The sequence below is a fragment of the Oncorhynchus kisutch genome, linkage group LG6 (genome assembly GCF_002021735.2).
Source record: "Oncorhynchus kisutch isolate 150728-3 linkage group LG6, Okis_V2, whole genome shotgun sequence".
In the NCBI taxonomy this organism is placed as follows: Eukaryota; Metazoa; Chordata; class Actinopteri; order Salmoniformes; family Salmonidae; genus Oncorhynchus; species Oncorhynchus kisutch.
In genome coordinates this window covers 69,367,698-69,392,019 of record NC_034179.2, presented here as the reverse complement: position 1 = coordinate 69,392,019, position 24,322 = coordinate 69,367,698, and the positions used below count along the sequence as shown (strand labels likewise).

Sequence of the window (24,322 nt, the reverse complement as noted above, 5' to 3'; positions counted from 1 at the left end):
TGATTGCATTTCTGTCTCCCTGAAACCTTATGGGCAGTTTTAGATTGCATGTAGCTAGTTTGTAAATCGACTTCAATTGGTCTACAGTCGGTTTTGGGGGCAGGCGTGGTTGGGGTGAAGGTTGAAAGACAAATTTGAACAATCTCACGAGAATAAAGGGAGCTTTACCGATTATTGTTTACATTCCCCCCCAAAATGAGAAACCGAACCGATCCAGATTCAACTGAAATGATCGGAACAACACAACTTCCGTAACAGATTGTTTGCTAGGGCGAGGAAGGTGAAGCCGAACACCAACTTTGTTCTGATTGAGTACAGAATTAGACAGAACATATCATATCGGAGGACAAAATTAAAACACAATAAAGGCCACATTGTTGGATCATATTCGCGATGAAAAGGGCAAGTGATGGTCATTGTTCGGGATAAATACCCCGAAAGAGGCATGGTACGGCCCTTGATGAAAGGAATGTGAACCTGGGGATACCCGTGTAGGGAGTGCGGAAAGGCGGGTTCGGGATACCCCAGGACTTCTAGGCGGAGAAGGGAACTATCCGTCGTTATTGGGGGGCCAAGCAGACGCTCGTCTCCTAACGGGTAACAAATCAACACCGAAGAACGGGGATTTGGATGAGGCCTCGTTTGGCAGTGTCGAGGTAGGGAGACAAGAATCTTGGACAAAAAAAGATTGGACCCGTGGAAAATATAATTACAACAGGTAACCTTGGTCGAGCTGTATTAATGTTTTATTTCTAACATAAAACTTCGGGTTGGGTCATAATATTCCTGAAAAACAGCAGTTATGTAGCTAACGTTAGCTAACTAGCTAACGTTACATGTTAATCGGACATTTGACATGTCGCTATCCATCACCCTTAACCTAGTAACGTTAGTTAGCTAACTAGTTATGTACCCCCCTCCTTAAATTTACCATTTTACAAGTAGGTATATTTTGGAAACATAACATTTTGTTTTTTAGTTACCTATCAGACATATTTGCCAACGAAGTGACCAACTTGCTAGTTACTAGTTAGCTGCACCAGGTGGCTAACGTCGGACGTTAGCTAGCTACTGTAGTTAACTAGCTAGTTAACAAGCATTTAGCTTTGGTGGGGGGCTGAAATATTCACACATGTCAACTAATGTAATGAACACATGATCACGAGTCATGACGATGTCTATCATGTTACTCTCATTGTTAGTAGTTTGTCCCCTGCAAGTGGATGATGGCAAGCTGCCTGTACTCTTTGATCAGCTAGCTAGTTAGTTATCTAGCTAGTTGATTTGATATACTATTAACAAGTTGGTTGGTCGCTGGCCTGACCCTTCTTGCCAAAACGGTCTGCTTCATTGCCTAGCTAGTTAGCTATGTGGCAAAATGACTCAATCAGATTCACTAATCTTATCACAATACTGTAATCACAGTTTTCAAACCATATTTGCTGAAATGTCCCATGTCAGTCAGCACTAGACTGTGCACAGCTCTTGCTTGTTTAGTCTTTGCTTGATTTGTTGTTGTTGATCAAGTTCTGTGTTGGAATCAGTGGTGGCGACTTTTGATTTTTTTAAACAAAAAACAGGTGTGTCTGAGGTTATCCATGAGTCATTATCTGCGAATGTATAGTTGCATGCGTCAACACATTCACCTATAGGCAACCCTGAACTGGTTGTGTCACTAAATCCTCAAGCTGTTGTCAGAGGATTTCCAACCCCTTGTATTCTTACTCTGTATGATGTTCGTCTGTGCTATGGAAAGTAAACAGATCTGATATCAAATTGTGTGTTTCTTGCTCATTGTCCCTGCAGCCATGATGGAAGAACTGCACAGCCTGGACCCGCGACGCCAGGAGCTGCTGGAGGCTCGCTTCACCGGGGTCGGCGTGGCTAAGGTCTGTGCTACTACACTATATCATTGGAGATGAGATAGGCCTATATAGGGTCCTGCTCCTTTGCCGCTCCACCCTATCTACTAATGTAGGACTGACAACGGGATCTCAGTGTTGCACATTTACTTTAGGGCCATAACTATCTATCTTTGTCTCTCTCTCACCCCTTCTCTTTGTTTCTCCTTTTCTTTGTTTGATTCTCAATTTCTGGTTGAGCTTGGCCAGGGACCGGCTGGCCCCCTCCGCCTCTCTCTCGCTCTCTTGAGAATGTAGAGCTGTGCGTCTGTGTTTGTTGGCTGGTGTGATATGCTATCCTCTCCTACTGGCTCATGATGTGGCGGCTGCATATGCAAGTGCGGAGGGCTGCCAAGAAGGGCAGGGGGGGGGGGGCAGGGAAGGGCATGAATGCCGGTCACCCTCATACGCGTAGAAACCCTGACCAGATGTTATGGCACTAGCTCTCTGGCTTTTGATTAGAGGTCCTGCCTGGTGGTGCTGAGGTAAACTCCATCTTAGAGAGCTGCCTTTGTGGAAAGTGAACCGGAGCCCAGAGAGTGAATCAGAGCCAGGACTGGGCTCTATGCCAGCCATAGGCAGAACTGAACCCAGAGCACGGTGCTGTCGCAGAGAAAATGGCGGCTCCCGCTAAAAGCATCACACCACGGCCGCCCCGTCTGACCAGGGTCCGTCTGACAGAGTTGCAGTGTGTGGAAAGACTGGGAAAGAGAGAAAGGAAGTATTAGCCTAGAGAGAGATGAGAGACATATAGCATGCCCTGGTGTTATAGGTCTGAAAGCCCCAAGATATGAGGGCAGCTCAGCCTCTCTCTCGACCTTGAACAGCCCTGTAGCTCTGCTCCCTATCAGTCATCCTGAGCTGCCTTGTCGGCAGAGAGAAATGTGCTGTTTTTCAGCTAATTTCCTGCAATTCTATCAATTTTGCAATGGAGCTGAGAGAATTTTGTACATACATTTTAAGGATGGACAGAAATGATTTCCTTTAGCTGCGCCACTACTAAGTGAATACAGGGGAAACACTGAAAGCCCTCCAATACCCTATCTGAGTAGTAGGATTTCGAAATTGTTTGAACAAGGCTGGAGAGAATGAGGATAAAATAATGAAAGGCGAGGGTGTGAGGGAGAAAAAGATTGAGAGACCTATTCCCACCTGCATTAGTTATGTCTGATGTTCAGCAATTTCAGGTTCAATTTAGTTAGAGGGAGCAGCATTATGTGCCCAGAATGACTAAGTATATTTTTCTGATATGGCAGAGCCTGGTGAATTCAAAAGTGAGTCATTTGAGTGACAGGCATCACCTAGGGAACAGACATTTAGAATTAATAGGGTAGGTGCACAGTGTGGAGACGAATGGTGATGATATTAGCTCAAGCCTATTCCTCTCCGACTCTCTTCTGCTCTCTCTTTCTCTCACAATCACTCACCTTATCTGTTCACCAGAGAGTAGCCATGGTGAGAAGCAGTCAGTCAAATGAAAGCAGAAAGCATTATCCCTCCCTTCCACACCCCTGGTTTAATTGTGAATTAAGTTTAGTCCCTCCCTGCCCTTGGCATATCCTTCCACTCTTTGTCTGACTGGTAATTGTGTGGGTTTGTTTGTTTTTTGAACAGGGTTCAGGCCACAATGAGTCATCCAATCAGAGCCTGTGCAGCGTGGGCTCTCTCAGTGACAAAGAGCTGGAGGTCAGTGTCCCACAGCAGTGACGCGATACATTTTTTCACACTTGTGAAAAATTTTGATATTTTAGACATCGTCCGCTGTCATAAAGTACAATGTGTTTATCCTACTCTTTATCCAGACCCCAGAGAAAAAGCCCAACGACCAGCGAACGAGGAAGAGGAAAGCAGAGCTGTACGACAGCAGCCAAGGTGAGATGTCTGTCTCCCTTCCTCTGTGATCTCTCTTTCACCTCAGTCGTGCCTTGCCGGCAGCCATTTTGTTGTCAGAATAGATCAATGTCACACAGATTTTCTGCCTTTTTTTTCTCTTCTCCAGGGAAAGGAGGAGCAAGAGGACAGAAAATTAGTGATTATTTTGAGGTGAGTGTGCTCACTTTCTGGCAAAATGCATCCATAGCTTTCAATTCCTTCGCTCTTCTTCTGACTTTTCCATAAAATCTGTCAGTTTGCTGGTGGTAGCGGTCCTGGTACCAGTCCTGCCAGGAGTCTCCCTCCAGTTGTTCGCTCCTCCCCACAACATCACTCCCTCTCCAACCCCCCAGGCACGGTGAGCATGCTCCCTCACTTCCCTGTTCTTTTTCCTCCTCCCTTTTCACCATATCTTTTTTTCTCCCCCCCTGTTCCTAATGAACCCATCATGCCCTTCAAACTGACCTGAATGCAAAGCAGAATGTTACTGTGGTCCATGACATGATGTTAGTGGTATGTGTGGATGTCTTTGTATCCCAGATGCAGCAGGGCAGCCCGTCCTCTATGGGTTCAGCCAACACAGAGCACTCATCCTGTTCCCTAAAGCCTGTCTCCCTCTACATGAACCACAAAGCCACACAGGTAGCTGTTACCTTGCACCTTCTGTACAGATTCACAGAGCACTGGTGATGTCTGTAATAACTCCTGTATAATATGACACGTCTCTAATGACTGTTTGACTTCATTTCTCTTTCTCGCCTCCTCCTGCAGTCTGACCTGACAGTAGAGAAGCTAACTGCTATGGAGAACAACAAGAACTCTGACCTGGAGAAGAAGGAGGGGAGGATAGATGACTTACTGCGGGTGGGAACACCTCTGCCATCAACGCGTCCTTGTTTTCCCATTCTGTCTTCTAATGGAATAACATGTTGTTGGCCTCGTCATGACACAGCATTATGCTCCAGACATGGGAACAGACCTCAGAAACTACCGTCTGACATTTTAAAAGAGCTTTGTTTCATTAAAAGGACTATTAATGAATGGGATTTTGACCCGTTCTGTTTCAGGCGAACTGTGACCTTCGAAGGCAGTTGGATGAGCAGCAGAGGATGCTGGAGCGGTACAAAGAACGCTTGAACAAATGTGTGACCATGAGCAAGAAGCTGCTGATTGAGAAAGTGAGTTCTCCCTCTGTCCCTACAACAGGCTTGGGAGTCTAGAATAACTTAACCCATGTCTATTTTCTTGACCAAGGACTAGCTTTCCCCAAGTATAATGTGCGTGTGTGTGTGTTCTCCCCCCCCCAGTCGAAGCAGGAGAAGATGGCGTGTCGCGACAAGAGCATGCAGGACCGTCTACGTCTGGGTCACTTCACCACCGTCCGACATGGTGCCTCATTCACAGAACAGTGGACCGACGGATATGCCTTTCAGAACCTTATCAAGTAAGGGTCACTCAAAAGCCTCTCTCACTCTGCATCTCATTTTCTCCTCCTTCATGTTCCTCCTCTCTATTCTCCTCTGTTGTTTTTAATATCTTTCTCTCACATCAGCACTGACCCTCCCCATCTCCTGTCTGTCTCTGTCTGTCTCTGTGTCTGTCTGTGTCTCGTCTCTAGGCAACAGGAGAGGATCAACTCCCAGCGAGAGGACATAGAGAGACAGAGGAAGGCCCTGGCCAAGAGGAAACCGCCCTCAATGGCCCAGACCCCGCCCCTAAGCCTGGAGCAGAACAAACGCAAGAGCAAGGCCAACGGAGCCGAGAGCGAAGCGTATGTTACCCCGCCTCTTCCACTCTCTGTTTAAATGCATACATTTTCCCAGGTTTGGTACTGTTTATGATGGTGAGTTTCTTCTTCTTCCAGGTTATCGCAGGCCGAGTATCACGAACAAGAGGAGATTTTCAAACTAAGACTGGGCCATCTCAAGAAGGTAGTGTGCTGTTTTTACATGCAATGTTTCGATGTTTTGTGTATGTAGTTTGTGTACTGTTTATCTGTTGGTTCCTGTAAAAGTTGCTAATAAGCTTGCTGTGTATTGCAGGAGGAGGCAGAGATCCAGGCTGAGCTGGAGAGGTTGGAGCGAGTACGGAACCTGCACATCCGCGAGCTCAAGAGGATCCACAACGAGGATAACTCCACGTACGTGCTCTCTACCAGTGTTATTTTATTTGTGTTCTCTCCGTTTGACTTATAATCAAAATATGTCTGATTTCTGCAACAGGTTCAAAGACCACCCTACGCTAAACGACCGGTACCTACTGCTCTACTTACTAGGCCGAGGTGGCTTCAGTGAAGTTTATAAGGTGAGAGCACTCTGCCCATTCATTAACAGTCAGTGGAACTGACCTTTTGTCATCATGGTCAAATGCATAGTTACCCATTGAACTAAGTATAGCGACTACATGGTCGAAAGGTTTTCTCATAATGATGAACTTTTGATGTTCACCTGAATCCATTTTTTAAGTCTGCCAAGTTTTCATACGGTTTCATGTTGGTGCCAGGTTTTTCTCAGATATGATAAAGAATAATGGATGTGATAGAATCATTTATTTGTAATTGATGTCACGTCTCTCACTTTTGAAGGCCTTTGACCTAACGGAGCAGAGATACGTCGCAGTCAAAATCCACCAGTTGAACAAGAACTGGAGGGATGAGAAGAAAGAGAACTACCACAAGTGAGTTCCCTTTTTCTTATCATAGACAGATATTTTATTTTCTCCGAGTGATACGGGTAACAAAAGCACTTTGGTTTTAACATTGGAGTTTAACGTGGTCTCTGTTTCAGACACGCATGTCGAGAGTATAGAATCCATAAGGAGCTGGACCACCCACGGATAGTCAAACTCTACGACTACTTTTCACTCGACACAGACTCGTAAGTCTCCCCCCCAAAAGAGCAACAGAACATATCCAACACATCTTTGGAATAGAACGTGAGATTTTGGGGGGTTTCTAGTTCCGGTGTTATTTCTTTCATTCAACTCTATCCTACTGTTTTGAAACAGTACCTCAGTCGGTTCCTTTGTCTCTCGTTGTGGAACAGGCTCTGTGCGGTTTCTAAACTAAAACAGTACCACACAGTCGATTCCACTCTCGTTTTTCTAGGCTCTGGAGTTAAACAGTACCACATCCTCTCGCTCTCTCTCTCTCGTTGTGCTCCAGGTTCTGTACAGTTTTAGAGTACTGTGAGGGGAACGACCTGGATTTCTACCTGAAGCAGCACAAGCTGATGTCGGAGAAGGAGGGCCGCTCCATCATCATGCAGATGGTCAACGCCCTCAAGTACCTCAACGAGATCCGCCCACCCATCATCCACTACGACCTCAAACCTGGTGGGTACACACAGCAGATCGCACGGACACTAGCATGGCAGCAGTTACACTGCGATATTAGTATCAGGTCAACACTGATGCCATCACTTACAGAACCAGTCAAAAGTTTGGACACATTCATTCCAGGGTTTTTTTATTTTTATTTTTACTATTTTCTACATTGTAGAATAATAGTGACGACATCAAAACTATGAAATAACACATATGGATGGAATCATGAAGTAACCAAAAAAGCGTTAAACAAATCAACATATATTTGAGATTCTTCAAAGTAGCCACCCTTTGCCTTGTTGACAGCTTTGCACACTCTTAGAATTCTCTCAACCAGCTTCAGATGGAATGCTTTTCCAACGGTCTTGAAGGAGTTCCCACATATGCTGAGTACTTGTTGGCTGCTTTTCCTTCACTCTGCGGTCCAACTCATCCCAAACCATCTCAATTGCGTTGAGGTTGGGTGATTATGGAGACCAGGTTATCTGATGCAGCACTCCATTACTCTCCTTGGTCAAATAGCCCTTACACAGCCTGGAGGTGTTTTGGGTCATTGGTCCTGTTGAAAAACATATGATAGTTACACTAAGCACGAACCAGATGGGATGGCGTATCGCTGCAGAATGCTGTCGTTTCTCTTTGCTTATTTGAGCTGTTCTTGCCATAATATGGACTTGGTATTTTACCAAATAGGGCTATCTTCTGTATACCACCCCTACCTTGTCACAGCACAACTGATTGGCTCAAACGCATTAAGAAGGAAAGAAATTCCATAAATGAACCCTTAACAAGGCACACCTGTTCATTGAAATGCATTCCATGTGACTACCTCATGAAACTGGTTGAGAGAATGCCAAGAATGTGCACAGCTGTCATCAAGGCGAAGGGTGACTACTTTGAAGAATCTCAAATATAAAATATATTTGGATTTGTTTAACTTTTTTTTTTTTGGTTACTACATGATTCAATATGTGTTAATTCATAGTTTTGATGTCTTCACTATTATTCTAGAATGTAGAAAATGGTCAAATAAAGAAACCCTGCAATGAGTAGGTGTGTCATTTTGACTGGTACTCTACATGTAAAGCAAGTTGAAACGATGACAGCAGACTAAAACGAGACAAGATAAAAGATACCTTAGCCTCAGTTGACTCTTAAGGCTGGTTTACAGTTGGTCTATCGACATCGACAGTCTGTAGACTGTTGTCGCAGTGACCTCATGAACGTTCTATTGTCGTCCGACATGAAACTTGTCGTTGTTGTTATGATATGCTTGACAGCAGCCTGGTGATCCAAATAGCATAACTGGTGTATTTTAACACCAATAATCCCATCCGTTTCGGTTACTGGCCCAACGCTCTAACCACTAGGCTTCCTTTTTAGTACATTTTTATTAATTATTACAGGAAAATAAACTCCCAACAAGGTAATGTCGAGTTAATTAAAGAAAATAGCTTACGGTTGTGTATGTGACGTAATAAATGCAGGGCATTCTACCGGATAATTTGTTTAACTTGTCCTGTTGCTGTCGCAGTCAGGTAACCATGACAACACACTTTTATGTCTACAACAAGAAAACCGAAAAGTCTCTGTCTGTCTTTAGACATTCCACCGGAGTATAAATGAAATGTTTTGACCAGAGAAACTTGTCTGTAGACAATTCGAACGTGGCATGTCGTTAGACCAATTTATAAACCAGCCATGCCAGTATATTACAGAGAAATGTCCTTCATGTTCATTGTGAACTTTTGTCTTGACCTCTGACTTGTCGTTTCCTCAGGCAACATCCTCCTGGTGAATGGCACAGCCTGTGGGGAGATCAAGATCACCGACTTCGGCCTGTCCAAGATCATGGACGACGACAGCTACAACTCAGTGGATGGGATGGAGCTGACCTCGCAGGGTGCAGGGACCTACTGGTGAGGCGCCGCACAAACTAGAACAATAGAATGACTATCTTGTTTGGATGATTGTTATTGTGGAAAGAGTGTTGCTCTAAGCAATGATCTTCCCTTGCAGGTACCTTCCCCCTGAATGCTTTGTGGTGGGTAAAGAGCCTCCTAAAATCTCCAACAAGGTGGACGTGTGGTCAGTGGGAGTCATCTTCTACCAGGCTCTGTACGGACGCAAGGTAATGCAAGCACGCACACACTACTCACTCCTCTCAGAATTGTATTCATGCTCTTTATATTCCATTTAAGAGATGAGGATATTTTGTGTTGCTAACTTTAGCCTTTTTTCTCTTTCTTTGTCTTCCCCTCCAGCCCTTTGGCCATAACCAGTCTCAACAGGACATCCTGCAGGAGAACACCATACTGAAGGCAACAGAGGTTCAGTTTCCCCCCAAACCAGTGGTCACCCCAGAAGCTAAGGTACTACTTATTTTTTGTTGTCGTCTGTCCTTCCCTCAACTTTCTGTCATTTGTTAGTCCATTCCCTAAATTCTCCCTCACCTGGTGTTGTTTCTCCATCCCTCATTCATTGGTCTGTTACTTTACACATTCATCCTTTTCTGCTCTGTGCACAAATTATTCTCCTGTCACAGCATCTCTAAATGTCCCCTCCTTTATCTCTCTCCAGGCCTTTATAAGGCGCTGTCTGGTCTACCGGAAGGAGGACCGTATCGATGTGCACCAGCTAGCCAGTGACCCCTTCCTCATGCCTCACATCCGCAAGTCTGTGGCCACGTCCGGGGCCTCTGGCACGGCTATACCTTCCACCTCCAGCTCCTCCAACAGCAGCGCCTCAAACTGAGCCCTCACTATCTATCTCACTATGAACTGACTGACCTGAGTGGAAGGTGGGGGTGGCTGCCTGATTCAGCCCCCTCATCACTTCCCATCCTGTTATGTCCCACCATGGGCTCAGCACCCCAGGGAAACCTCTGGGGTGCAGGCAGGGGGAGCTTGAGGAATTATGGATGAGGTGGAGGGGAGAGAGGTGGGGTAATCAGTGTTCCAACTGAAACCTGGAGCCCTCCATGTCCACCCACCCAGCTTCCCTGTCTCTCCCTCCCCTGAGGGGTGGTGTTGTTCTGGGGGTCAAAGCCCTAGGGTCCCCCCACAGTGCGGAGAGGGACATGGCACTGAGCTGAGGAGAAATGGGAAAATTCAACAATTTTAAGATTAAAAGAATGGAACAGGGCTGCATTAGCTTTGAGAAATGGAAGGGACTGTTGGAAGACTCTGTTTTCCATCTCATACACACACACACACACACACACACCCACCATGCCTCGGAGTCGTCCCAGATGCTCTGGGTTCTCCTTTTGATAAATGCTTTGGTTGTCATCCAACCCCCTCCCCTGACTGACAGTACCAGTCTAGCCTGCCTTTAGACTGGACCTGAACAAGACCTATGGCGTTCATTAATTTAAGCCACTCTCCTGGCTCCAGGTAGTTTTTGAAGGGAGGCATACCCACCCCCCCTGTCTGTTTTAAATCCTGTGACCAAAGCTTAAGACTTCCAGATGGTGGCACTGTTCCGCTGCAGTTTTTATATTGGTTCTAGTTGTGTTACATGATATATGACGTGGAAAACTAATGAATGGTCCCTTTTTTAAAGAATTGTTACTTACATTTCCCCAATTTTAAGGAAAAAAAAGCAATTGGTGGTTTTTAAATTTCTCTTTCGTTTTTTTTTGCCCTATTCTCGTTTTAGTAATTCACTTCATAAAAACATATTTATTTAGGTCTGTTTTAATTATTTTTTTGCCAATAAAATGCAAGGGACTGGTTTACTCATTGTACTGTTGGGAGGAGATTGGGCTTTAGCAGAGAATTGCATAACCCATTAAATACTATTGGTTAAACTCTGCGATCTGAGTGTTTGTGGGGGTGTTAGTTCTGGTTGGGTTGTTTACTCTCAGAAGGCTCGGCAAGCTCATTTCAACAACACAAAGCACACTTATGTAATATTTATTATCTGTCACCTGGAGGTTGCAGGGGAAAATGGAAACCAGGAAGACCCAGGAACAGCTGGAGAAGGTCTATCGAGGAAGAACTAAAATAATCAAGAAAATCTTTGAAAGGGCGGCAGGTAGCCCAGCGGTTAAGAGCTTTGGGCCAGGTTCAAATCCCAGAGCCGACCAGGTGAGAAATCTGTCAACGTGCCCTTGAGCAAGGCACTTAACCCTAGTTTCTCCTGTAAGTTGTTCTGGATAAGAGCGTCAGCTAAATGACAAAAATATAAAATGAATATAACAAAGTGGGGGAAACCAAACTTGATGGAGAAGTTTGAATTACCTAAAGACAGGTTGGCTGACAACACCATGAGACTAGATGTGTCGATGAGGCAGAAGGCCATGTGGTGGTATGATTCAAATAGCTAACAACCATGTGGGGAATCGTTGTACCTTGTTGATACTGTGTTGAGGTGTTTTGACTAATGTCTATGCTAATATGGCTCATATTCGCTAGCTAACCAACAACTGTAATGATGTATTTGAGAGACAAGTGCTCCTTGTGCAAATGTATTTGTTTTCAATAAACATTTTGAGACTAAATATAGTTTACATGTCAACAAACTAAGCCAGCCCTGTCTGTTTTGCCCCATATATGCTTATGTGTTAAGTTGCTAAACATCCAACCCATCTATACTCCCCAGGGGTCCTCAAAATGGGGTCCACGGACCCTGAGGTACTGAAGGGGGTCCGCGGTCAGATCTCAAAATCTCTCTATACACTATCATTTTTACATTCCATTTTTTTTTAATGAATTTTACAAACAGATTGAATTAATTTTGGCCAAGAGATCTGTAGAATAGGTTAAGAGGGTGTAATACAATGTAACATGATTGATCTACAAATGATGTTCTTAATTAACCCTGGGCAACATAGGCCTGGATATTGGCATCCACAGTACTCCACCAATTATCACCTCCATCCTAATTGTATTTTATGTTATAAATGCATTTACTTTAAAACTGCAATGTTTTCTCTGCCTCGAGAGAAAACCGCAACAACAAAAAATGTTCTCTCCGATGCCAGGAGATGGACCTTTTAAATGGTTTGCCTGGCCATGCACTGCCAAAGTCATAGTAGAACTCTTTGTATGCTATTTTTTATCTCACTCCAGTTGTGTTCTGATTATGAGGGGTCCCCGATGAATTTGCTATCACAAAAGGTGTCCCCGGCCAAAATTTATTTGAGAGCCCCTGAAGTAATTATCTATATTACAACAGTCACATTATTGAATGAATGATTGGGCTCACGTAGTGCTGAATTGATGCCATGAGCGAAGATCACTCTACCATTGAACCACACTGATATAAAATGCATGGGTAGGCCATAGAGATAGTAATTGAGGGGGTCAGCGGTCAATCTAGTTCTGTGGGTAGGCTACTACCGTGCACGGTGCATTCGCACGTTGTTTAAAATGTGTGTTAAACTGAGTGTGGTTGTGTGCAGTGCACTGCCAAAGCCACAGATCAATAATGATCAGTGGAGAGGGAGACAGACAGGGCCCTGTGCCATGCATACTGCTAATGGTCCAACAATGACTGTGTTCACAAGAGAGAAGATGAAGCCAACACATCGGTGACACCAGCTTTGAACTTTTAGGCTACTTGTGCAGATTGTGCAGACACACCCACATTATCCACCAATGTAAAGTTGTTCTGATTGATGCATCATTCTTGCATTTCCCAACAGATTGACATTGGATTGTTTCCACTCTCCCCAACATCCACCACTACCAATCCCCAACACAGAATCCTTCCAGGGGTGAATATGTGCACCATGGCAGTTTAATTGATTCACGAGGAAGGGACAGCAATACGGTGATAATTAAATTATCCAGAATTGTGGAGGCCAAGAAGCCATCACTTTAGTATTTTTTACACATATTTATGAGTTAGCTTTTGGTCTCTGGTTTTGGGATGGGAAGTAAAACTGTTTCTTGTTGCAATCTCACTTAGATGATCTGTGTCCATAACTGTCACCCCACTGCTGCTTTGGGGAATGATTCTATGAGTCAGAATCTAGTAAAATAATTTATGTTTTCAATCTCTACTGTCGCGAAATCAAGTGTCTATAGGTGTAATATATATATATATATATATATATATATATATATATATATATATATATACAGATTTATCAGATAATATATATATATATATTATATCTGTAATACCAATACCTTATTTTGAAGGACACAAATAGGCCTAGACGAGATAGGCTACATATTTGCAACATGTAACGCATCACAAGCAGGGATGTTGTTACAATGTAACAGCGGGCGGATCTCAAGAAAATGCATGGTAATAATGTTGCATGTCTGAGATTCTGACACAGTGTTGCATATCTGCAATACAGTGTATCTAGTTTGTGCACAACTGTGTGTGAATGTGAGGCGGTCTAGAGTATGGTGACGCAGACCCAACGCGTCTGCTAACTTCAGTTTTAATGACGCGCTAAAAAGACACAGAGCCCACTCTACTCCTCCTCTCATCTGCAACCCATCATACCCACCACCACTCTGCCCATCCGTCCCGAAAGGAAAGCTCTCCATAAATTGCTCCGATTTACAGTTTGCTGAGCAATAGTGGGCATGCCACGCTGCGACCGAAACAAGAATTCGAGGAGAACATGGAAAAATTGCCTTCACTTTTACAAATGCACTTTATATTTATTCATCTTTAGTCTGGAACTAAACAGCAGCGTTTCAGGTAAGATCAATATGTTGCTGTCGAATGCTTCTCGGCTTTTCATTCAAGGACAACTCTGGAGACCGAGAGTCGCAGACTCTTTGTTATTGCATGTCTGAATATCCACCTAAAACTTATTTAGTTTTTTTTTTGGGGGGGGGGACCTGGTGGGATTTTACGGGTACTTTTTATCCGAACTTCACTGATGCATTGGAATGCCACGAAAGTCCGAATTCTGAGTGGAACCAGATGTGTGTGTGTGTGTGTGTGTGTGTGTTGGTGGGGGAGGGGGGGGGGGGGGGGGGTGTTTTCTCGTTTGGAAACTTGAAGTGAAATTCTAATATACCTATAGATACTTCCTTCCGCATCTTCTTTGGAAATGTAAAATGGTAGATATGTGTCCTTCCTTTGTAAACTGGTATGGGACTGACGCGTTGCATATATTTGCCACCTCGGGGGCAGATGTGACCTTTACATCCTGTTACACAGTTACGTCCATCTCTTCTCTGTCCCCGTGTACCGTGTAGGCCTATGGACACGACAATGACCTCTCGCTTTTGAACACTGACCTGCCTTATTCCTAGGCATGCTATGGGTCGATTTGTAGAGATTAAATCTAGGTTAAAAATAATAATAATCCATGACTGAAGACGGATAACACTAGGCTATAAAAGTTATTTCACTGTCTCTCTGAAATGAAGACAAAGTAGGCCCAGTAACCAACTTGACATTGTGAACAACTTTGGGGGTGGGCCAAACTAAAAACTCGTTTTTTTTCTTCAATGAAATTGTCAGTTCCTCCCATGTGGAAATATAACTTAAATTGACTTGGCCGATCCTATATCACACCTTCAGAGGGAATTGAACTTTCAACAAGATGTATTCAGTTCTTTGATACTGAGGTCTACACCAGAACATACATTGTGTGTAATGCGGCCACAGTTCAGTTAGTACAAGGGAGGGAAAACAGTATCAACAAATCTGAGTATGATGATTCAAGGTGATGAAGTCAATAAGAAGATCATATACTGTAATTCACCAGCTCCTGTTATTGCTGTGTTATTACAGTCATTGTTTTTGGTTTCTGTGTGATTTCTCTAAAAGCACAGTTGTGTCAGCTCTCAATACAATGTCATGTAGGTCCCAGATATATTGTGGTGTCTAGCTGTTACACCTGCAGTGTGGATGGTACTGGGTTTGTTTGCCAATTGCAAAGGCAATGCAGATCCCTCATTCACATGCTTTCATTCTTGTTTTCCATCATACCTATTTATTCTGTCTTTTAGACACTTATTCACACCCTGAGGTCTACCTGCGTGTACAAGTTTCAGAACAATCCCTATCTCCTGGGGCTCGGTCTTACCTTTAGGATCATGGAGTAATTTCAGGTACCACCCCTGTGTCTTTGGACTCGAGCTGTACAGAAAGCAGGAAGCCAACAGCCTGATCAGCCCCTAAAAATCCCACCCAACCACCCTCTAAAGGGCTGATCAGCCCCTAACAAATCCCACCCACTCACTGCTGCTTCTCCTCCCCTCCCACTGAGATGTTTGCTGGGAGGGGGCCTACCACCGCTCCAGCAGTTTCAGAGGCTGGCCTGGACCGTCGTAAAAGAAATAGAAACAAACACACTAACAGGCTGGAATGTCCTGTCTATTTGTTGGTTGCTGTTTTTACTGGACAAGGAGATGTTCTGTTTTATAAAGCTTACCCGTAAAACAAGCGTCCCCTTTCATCGCAAACATCTGTCAAAATAAGAAAAAGGTTCAAAGACAATCCTTTGGTCCCACAACCACACCTTCATTTAGACCTGGGGGTCTTTAACCTGAGACCAGAATCTATCATCATTGTTGTTCTTATCCAATAACATCCACCCACACTTTTACTCCATTTTGTTTCTACATCTATGGGAGTGAAATATTTGTTATTTCAAATTTCTATCCCAATGTGGTTCCCAGTCCCATTGCCTCCATCTCTCCAGTACGTCTCACCTCAGTGTGGATCAAGTCAGTCACCTTTGTTTCATGTACCTCGGCCTCCACTGGACCTCTGTGCTCCAGCTCCGGTGCCCTGCTCACACCCCCACGCCCAGAGAGACCTCATCAACACACCAGCCAGAGTTGGAGGAGAAGAAGGCGGTTCTGGGAACATCAAACTCTCTGCTCTTGGCTCCTCATGTTCCGTTGTTCTTGGCTGCAGGTTTAAACCGCTCTCTTTTGCAGCAGGAAACTGGCATTGGTCTGAGCAGGGTGACGGGGCAGGGAGTGGGAGAGGGGGAGAGGAGGGATCAGGCTAGATGGGTGTTGTTCTGGTTGTACTTTCCCAAGGTTTAACTTTCGTCAAAATTTGGTGAAGCTGTTGATCTGTGCTTTACTGTATTCACATCAAACACTTTCAAATCCGCTTCTGGAATTACATTTGAAGTTTGTCTTTTACTCAGCAGAGCCATCTGAGGTTGAACCAACACTTCAAACACAGCTGCAGGGCCCAGGTGTGAACACTTTGAGAAGTTAGAGCTTCTACTTCACATCAGTAACATCAGTGCCCAGCTTGTTGGGTACTAGTCATGTCCTGTGGGAAACTAGTCATCAAGGTCTAATAGGTAGTCTCAGTTTTACTGCCTTGGTAGCCACAGAAAACCAACATTCCTTTTGTTGTGGCTCTGATTCTCATCATGACAAAAGACAAAATGACATTAGGCTGCTTTTAATAGCATTTATGTCTCCTAAAAACTCCTCTTACCACACTGTCGTAAGTGTTGCTAAGCCAAGTGTTAGCATGGCCAAAACCATCGTTATGTAAGCCTTGTCAAGGAAATCACACACCACTGGAAGCAGCGCTGCTTACTTCAGAGCATCCGGCATAACCTCTCTGGGGTATGTGGGACGGTAGCGTCCCACCTCACCAACAGCCAGTGAAAGTGCAAGGCGCCAAATTCAAAACAACAAAAATCCCATAATTAAAATTCCTCAAGCATACAAGTATTTTACACCATTTTAAAGATACAATTCTCGTTAATCCAGCCACAGTGTCTGATTTCAAAAAGCGAAAGCACCACCAACTCACAGAAAAACACAGCCATTTTTCCAGCCAAAGAGAGGAGTCACAAAAAGCACAAATAGAGATAAAATTAATCAATAACCTTTGATGATCTTCATCAGATGACACTCATAGGACTTCATGTTATGCAATACATGTATGTTTTGTTCGATAAAGTGCATATTTATATCCAAATATTTCATTTTACATTGGCGTGTTATGTTCGGTAGTTCTAAAACATGCAGTGATTTTGCAGAGAGCCACATCAATTTACAGAAATACTCATCATAAATGTTGATGAAAATACAAGTGTTATACATGGAATTAGAGATATACTTCTCCTTAATGCAACCGCTGTGTCAAACCATGCAATAATCTGAGTACAGTGTTCAGACAACAAAGCAGCCAAAAAGATATCCGCCATATTGTGTAGTCAACATTAGTCAGAAATAGCATTATAAATATTCACTTACCTTTGATGGTCTTCATCAGAATGCACTCCCAGGAATCCCAGTTCCACAATAAATGTTTGATTTGTTCGATAAAGTTCATAATTTATGTCCAAATAGCTTCTTTTGTTAGGGCGTTTGGTAAACAAATCCAAACGCGTGTTCAGAAAAGTTTTTTAAAAAAGAAGAAAAGTTTAAAAAGTTCCGTTACAGCCCGTAGAAACTTGTCAAACTAAATATAGAATCAATCTTTAGGATGTTTTTATCATAAATGTTCAATAATGTTCCAACCGGAGAATTCCATTGTCTGTAGAAAAGCAATGGAACGAGAGCCAACTCTCTTATGATCGCACGCCTGTGGCACTCTGCCAGACACCTGGCTCAATCCCCTCTCATTCGCCCCCACTTCACAGTAGAAGCCTGAAACAACGTTCTAAAGACTGTTGACATCTAGTGGAAGCCTTAGGAAGTGAAATATGACCCCTTTTACACTGTATATTGGAATGGCAAAGAGTTGAAAAACTACAAACCTCAGATTTCCCACTTCCTGGTTGGATGTTTCTCAGGTTTTTGCCTGCCATATGAGTTCTGTTATACTCACATACATCATTCAAACAGTTTTAGAATACTACTAATAATATGCATATATTAGCATTTGGGACAGAGTAGCAGGCAGTTTACTCTGGGCACCTTATTCATCCAAGCTACTCAATACTGCCCCCCTGTCACCAAGAAGTTAAGCCAGCGCTGTAGATGTCCAAAATGAATTCATTGTTCTGTACAGTGTTCTGACAATTTGGGAAGGGCAAAGTTGAACCCTTAATTTGCACGCAGCTGGGGTGGATTGCCTGTCACGGCAGAGAAGAGCCCGTTAAAAGAACATATAGAAGGGTTGGATTTTCAGACCGGGGTAGCTGGGAGCACTGCTAAATGTTTTGGCATGGACCACAAGGTAAGAAAGATCCTTGAATTGAGAGGCATCAAAGACAGCGACTTTGCTGAACTGTCTGTTCTACAGGGTCCATACGGTATGACATTACCAGGACTCAGATGGTCTTTGCTGTTGGAGAACTGTAGAGCGTGCTTGACTAACTGTAGCAAGGTTATTGAACACATGCCGTTTAATGGAAATGACAGACAATGACTTCCCTAGAGAGAAATGAGGCCATGGAAAGGTTTTTCATGGATTGTGTTACTTTAATAATCGGAGTCTGAAATTATAAACTCATAGAACCTGCCCCTCATTCTTTTACTTCAATGACAAAGGTGCTATCTATAACCAAAAAGGGTTCTTTGGCTGTCCCAATAGGAGAACCCTTTGAAGAATCCCTTATGGGTTCCATGTAGAACCCTTCCCACAGAGGGTTTTTACATGGAACCCAAAATAGTTATACCTGGAGTGGCGCATCGGTCAAAGGCACTGCATCTTGCGGCAGGTAGCCTAGTGGTTGCTAGATTGAATCCCTGAGCGGACAATGTAAAAATCTGTCGTTCTGCCCCTGAACACGGCAGTTAACCCACTGTTCCTAGGCCGTCATTGTAAATAAGAATTTGTTCTTAACTGACTTGCCTAGTTAAATAAAGGTTAAATAAATAATACAAGTTAAAATATTCTAAGAGTGCATAGTAAATATTTTTAAATATTTTTAAATATTTTTCCAGAGGCGTACCATTACCATGTGAGAAAAAAGCATTTTGACTCCTGAATCTTTATTGCGTCACAATTAGTGGACAGTAAACAGGACTAACGACATGGTGCTACAGTGAGATGTCTGCAGCAGTCAGCGCTAGCTGGTAATTATATCTGATTACACTGTACAAAGCACTGCCAGTGGAGGCTCACAGCTCTGTGGAACCACTCAGCCATTGTGTTTAGTAACTTCTGCCTTTGCAGCATCTGGAAGCCGTCCAAGGCCACAAGCTGACTATTATTTCTCAACAACTTTGCAACAGAGTTTGAGTGAGTCTGAGAAAAGCTAGTGCTGTACACCGATTGAAATTCTGCTTTATAACGACTTTGTAGGGACTCTTTTTATGGAGATTCTCCGTCGTTTTAGTGTTGGTAGTGCTGCAAGGGCGGTGTTGCTAGTTCTGTGAGAGAGCTACAGTGGACTGATTAGATGACTTGAGGAGGTTTTTGTGCTACAGGCCAGGACCCCTGTTCTGTGTGTGGACTCAAGTATAACCATACCAGAGCCATCTGATTCAGAGGGGTTGGGTTAAATGCGGAAGACACATTTCAGTTGAATGCATTCGGTTGTGCGACTGACTAGGTATCCCCCCTTTCCCTATGTTCAGTCCAACGCCCAGTGATCTGTCCCACCTTCCCCACATCCTGGCCCCTCGGAGGGCCCCGTGAAGGAGGAATGCTGACGCTCTCTCTCTCTCTCTGTTACTCTTCTCTGGACCTAGATTCACTGAGGAGGGCTTGTGTTAGTTTTGGGGTCATTCCCTTTTTTCTCCTTGCTCTTTGTGTTCACTTAACATCACAGCTGCTCTCCCTCTCCTCTCTTTCTTCCTCTCTTTCTCCCCCTTTCCGTCCCTCGCTCTCTCCTCTACCAGTGCACACACTTTTGAATCACCTGGCCTTAACCTCCCAATCCCCATAACCCCCATTGCAGGAGAAGAAAAAGAAAAGCTCAGAGAAGATGTGGGCAGGAGAGAAAACCACAGTGGGTTTTTGGGAAGGTTGTTTTCTTCCCAACATTCCAGTCAAAGTGGCTGGAGTCCAGCCAGTATCTAGCTAGCTTAGACACAGTATCTCGCTTTCTCTCTACCTCCTTCTCTTATCAGTTCATACAGGGCTGGAGTGTATACAGTATACTTGCTCTTGTCTTTACACAGAGCCTACAGTAGAGACCCAATGCGCAGGGCACATTGACATATACATTACTACATGAGGATGAACTAAGCCAAGGTACAGTTCATGACATTTCATTGTACCTTTTTTGAGGATTAACTGTAGGGCCACTCGGTCTGGGTAAATTACTGGCATAATTAAGTAAAGTAATGACATGTATATTATCCGATATTGACAACAGAAACATCTTCAAATATGAAACCAGACATGTTCTCCGGATAAAGTTCCAAACCAGTCCCCCAAAACCTCAGACCTCATTTAGTTCTTCTTTTCTTTTTTAAAAATAATATGTTTATTATTTTCCAATAAAGAATCTAATAAAAAGACAGCAATACTAACTATGACATTGATTGTCCTGTTGAATGGGATGGACAATTTAGAGGACCAAACTTAACTCACACATACACAAAATAAAACAACATCCTATTAGGTGGTACATGTATAAGAAGACAGCATATAGTCATTACAATCAGTGTAGTTAAGCCAAAAATAAATATTGAGTGGAGTACAGCACAGAGTAGCAGCAGATCGTCAACCTAGTTATGAAGTATCGGCTGCCATATTTTGTAAAACATTGGACTTCTATTGGAGGTATTGTATCGAATCTTTTCCATATGTATTACATTCCCTAAATCCTGTAACCACATTTCAAAGGCAGGTACAGTCTCCAATTTCCAAAATTGCAATATGAGCCTTTTGGCTAATAGAGTACAAAGAGAGACAGCTTTCCCTTCCCGACTATTCCCATCAACTGTATCAAACAGAGCGATCAATGGGTCTGGGGCTAGAACTCTATTGAAGGCATTAGATACTCTTTTAGTTCTTCAGCCAACCTTCCCTCACATGACATTCAGACCACAGAGGAGAAAGGCCATTCCAGGTCACACGTCTGAAACGGGGAAAATATCCCAGAATCTGACAGGAAATAACAAATAAATAGACATTACCAACATTAAAAGACGCGTGAAAAAACATGTGCAGCCACATTTTAAAAGCAGCAGCCCCCCCCTCCAATGAACACTTGTCTAAACACACAACCTTGGTAAATGTCTGCTTAAGTTGATACAGGTCTGTGAGCCTCCTCTGGTCTTTCAAATACGCAAATGAAATTATTTCTTTCTCCAACTTTTTTGTCTGTTTTGTCATAGATGTGAGAGGAGATATAACTAGGTGGGCTAGGTATTGTTGTGAGAAAGCTAGCCTATGAACAGCACCACAACCAGCTGAAAGATGCTTGCTCTAGCAAAGCAGGACCTCCATTAACAGTGATATTGATTTTGGTCTCCACATTAGCAGCTAAATATGGAATAGTTCCTGAACAGTGTTATTGACTGTCCTCTCTCTCTCTCTATCTCTCTCGCTTTCTCTCTCGCTTTCTCTCTCTCTGTGTCTCTCTCTCTCTGTGTTTCTCTCTCTCTCTCTCTCTCTCTCCCTATGTGTCTCTCTCAATTCAATTCAAGGGGTTTATTGGCATGGGAAACATGTGTTAACATTGCCAAAGCAAGTGAGGTAGATAATATACAAAAGTGAAATAAACAATAAAAATTAACAGTAAACATTACACATACAGAAGTTTCAAAACAATAAAGACAAATGTCATATTATATATATACAGTGTTTTAGCAATGTACAAATGGTTAAAGGACACAAGATAAAATAAATAAGCATAAATATGGGCTGTATTTACAATGGTGTGTGTTCTTCGCTGGTTGCCCTTTTCTCGTGGCAACAGGTCACAAATCTTGCTGCTGTGATGGCACACTGTGGAATTTCACCCAGTAGATATGGGATTTTATCAAGATTGGATTTGTTTTCGAATTCTTTGTGGATCTGTGTAATCTGAGGGAAATATGCCTCTCTAATATGGTCATACATGGGGCAGGAGGTTAGGAAGTGCAGCTCAGTTTCCACCTCATTTTGTGGGCAGTGAGCACATAGCCTGTCTTCTCTTGAGAGCCATGTCTGCCTACGGCGGCCTTTCTCGATAGCAAGGCTATGCTCACTGAGTCTGTACATAGTCAAAGCTTTCCTTAAGTTTGGGTCAGTCACAGTGGTCAGGTATTCTGCCGCTGTGTACTCTCTGTTTAGGGCCAAATAGCATTCTAGTTTGCTCTGTTTTTTAAATTAATTATTTCCAATGTGTCAAGTAATTATCTTTTTGTTTTCTCATGATTTGGTTGGGTCTAATTGTGCTGCTGTCCTGGGGCTCTGTGGGGTGTGTTTGTGTTTGTGAACAAAGCCCCAGGACCAGCTTGCTTAGGGGACTCTTCTCCAGGTTCATCTCTCTGTAGGTGATGGCTTTGTTATGGAAGGTTTGGGAATCGCTTCCTTTTAGGTGGTTGTAGAATTTAACGGCTCTTTTCTGGATTTTGATCATTAATGGGTATCGGCCTAATTCTGCTCTGCATGCATTTTTTGGTGTTCTACGTTGTACACGGAGGATATTTTTTCAGAATTCTGCATGCAGAGTCTCAATTTGGTGTTTGTCCCATTTTCTGAAGTCTTGGTTGGTGAGCGGACCCCAGGCCTCACAACCATAAAGAGCAATGGGCACTATGACTGATTCAAGTATTTTTAGCCAGATCCTAATTGGTATGTTGAAATTTATGTTCCTTTTGATGGCATAGAATGCCCTTCTCTCTCTGTGTGTTTCTCTATCTCTCTCTCCACAGAGCCTGTGAATGGTGATGTGTTTGTGTTCTTCCACGAGGGGGCTCAGGGCTGTCTAGGGGTGCAGGGTCACTCCCTGTCCCTGTCCGAGTCCTGCGAGGATGATGCCCAGAAGTGGAAGTGGGTGACCCGGGGCCGACTCTTCAACCTAGGCTCCTCTCTGTGCCTGGGCCTGACAACAGGCAACTACAGCTCCAGGGAGGACGCCTCACTGCTGGGCGTCTACCCCTGTGACAGAGAGCCTCCCGGGGTCCGCTGGACCTGGTACTGTTCCCAGGTGTTGGACAACCTCAACCTGTACCTGCCGTCACCCTCGCACACTGTTAACCCCTCCGCTAACTCCTCAGCGGTGGCCTCGGATGTCAAGCCCCTACGGGAGGGGCTCAAGTGGAGGCTCTTTGGGGACGATCAGGACCTTTGTTCTAGGAGCTATCGTGGTGAGCTTCTACTTTTGGTTTGCAAAGTAATTCCAGTGGATTACAAACGGTTGATGATGCTATTTTGGTACTCTTTCTCTGGTAAAGGGAAATGTAAGTTGAACAAGTCATTCTGGTCAGTCTTGATTTTGTTTTGGTATGGGGGAGCAACAAGTCGTCAGTTCGACTCTGGTAGGCAAAGGGAGTCAGCCATTTTGCAATATCAAATCAAAATAAAATAAAATGTATTTATATAGCCCTTCGTACATCAGCTGATATCTCAAAGTGCTGTACAGAAACCCAGCCTAAAACCCCAAACAGCAAGCAACGCAGGTGTAGAAGCACAGTGGCTAGGAAAAACTCCCTAGAAAGGCAAAACCTAGGAAGAAACCTAGAGAGGAACCAGGCTATGTGGGTTGGCCAGTCCTCTTCTGGCCATGCCGGGTGGAGATTATAACAGAACATGGCCAAGATGTTCAAATGTTCATAAATGACCAGCATGGCCAAAAAATAATAAGTTGAAACTGGAGGTGGACTGGGGACAGCAAGGAGTCATCATGCCAGGTAGTCCTGAGGCACGGTCCTAGGGCTCAGGTCCTCCGAGAGAGAGAAAGAAAGAGAGAAAGAGAGAATTAGAGAGAGCATACTTCAATTCACACAGGACACCGGATAGGACAGGAGAGGTACTCCAGATATAACAAACTGAGCCCCCCGACACATAAACTACTGCAGCATAAATACTGGAGGCTGAGACAGGAGGGGTCAGGAGACACTGTGGCCCCATCCGATGACACCCCCGGACAGGGCCAAACAGGCAAGATATAACCCCACCCACTTTGCAAAGCACAGCCCCCACATCAGGGGATATCTTCAACCACCAACTTACCATCCTGAGACAAGGCCGAGTATAGCCCACAAAGATCTCTGCCACGGCACAACCCAAGGGGGGGCGCCAACCCAAACAGGAAGATCACATCAGTGACTCAACCCACTCAAGTGACGCACCCCTCCTAGGGATGGTATGAAAGAGCCCTAGTAAGCCAGTAACTCAGCCCCTGTAATAGGGTTAGAGGCAGAGAATCCCAGTGGAGAGAGGGGAACCGGCCAGGCAGAGACAGCAAGGGCGGTTCGTTGCTCCAGAGT

At 43.9% G+C, this 24,322-nt stretch overlaps 2 protein-coding genes across 5 annotated transcripts in view; both read left to right on the top strand.

The window, feature by feature from the left end:
* The first annotated feature begins 68 nt into the window (after nt 1-68).
* On the top strand, nt 69-10,913 carry LOC109891913 (serine/threonine-protein kinase tousled-like 2). 4 transcript variants are annotated; one of them, XM_031827288.1, is made up of 21 exons: nt 69-718; nt 1,807-1,889; nt 3,516-3,587; nt 3,704-3,773; nt 3,901-3,944; nt 4,030-4,131; nt 4,314-4,415; nt 4,545-4,637; nt 4,841-4,951; nt 5,081-5,217; nt 5,392-5,544; nt 5,638-5,704; nt 5,816-5,913; nt 5,996-6,077; nt 6,358-6,449; nt 6,560-6,649; nt 6,937-7,106; nt 8,878-9,016; nt 9,117-9,228; nt 9,362-9,469; nt 9,678-10,913. In XM_031827288.1, the coding sequence occupies exons 2-21, from the start codon at nt 1,809-1,811 to the stop codon at nt 9,849-9,851; spliced, it is 2,097 nt and encodes a 698-aa protein (XP_031683148.1). In that variant the 5' UTR covers nt 69-718; nt 1,807-1,808; the 3' UTR covers nt 9,852-10,913. The 4 variants fall into 4 exon arrangements, with proteins under 4 accessions (XP_031683148.1, XP_031683147.1, XP_031683150.1 ...); XM_031827287.1 differs by having other exon boundaries at nt 101-656; XM_031827290.1 differs by lacking the exon at nt 4,030-4,131 and having other exon boundaries at nt 101-656.
* Nucleotides 10,914-13,530: 2,617 nt separating this feature from the next.
* The window catches only part of LOC109891910 (C-type mannose receptor 2-like), a 51,561-nt gene continuing 40,769 nt past the window's right edge, over nt 13,531-24,322 (top strand). The window contains exons 1-2 of the mRNA XM_031827286.1: nt 13,531-13,766; nt 22,766-23,200. Coding sequence (XP_031683146.1) covers nt 13,649-13,766; nt 22,766-23,200 — 553 coding nt within the window. The 5' untranslated portion in view covers nt 13,531-13,648. The remainder of the gene's footprint in view (nt 13,767-22,765; nt 23,201-24,322) is intronic.

Bases quoted from the DNA above. Each gene is read 5' to 3' on its own strand.
- LOC109891913 (XM_031827288.1), top strand. From the start codon at position 1,809: ATGATGGAAGAACTGCACAGCCTGGACCCGCGACGCCAGGAGCTGCTG. The intron at 6,078-6,357 runs GTGAGAGCACTC...TCACTTTTGAAG, and splicing joins GCTTCAGTGAAGTTTATAAG to GCCTTTGACCTAACGGAGCA. The intron at 9,229-9,361 runs GTAATGCAAGCA...CTTCCCCTCCAG, and splicing joins AGGCTCTGTACGGACGCAAG to CCCTTTGGCCATAACCAGTC.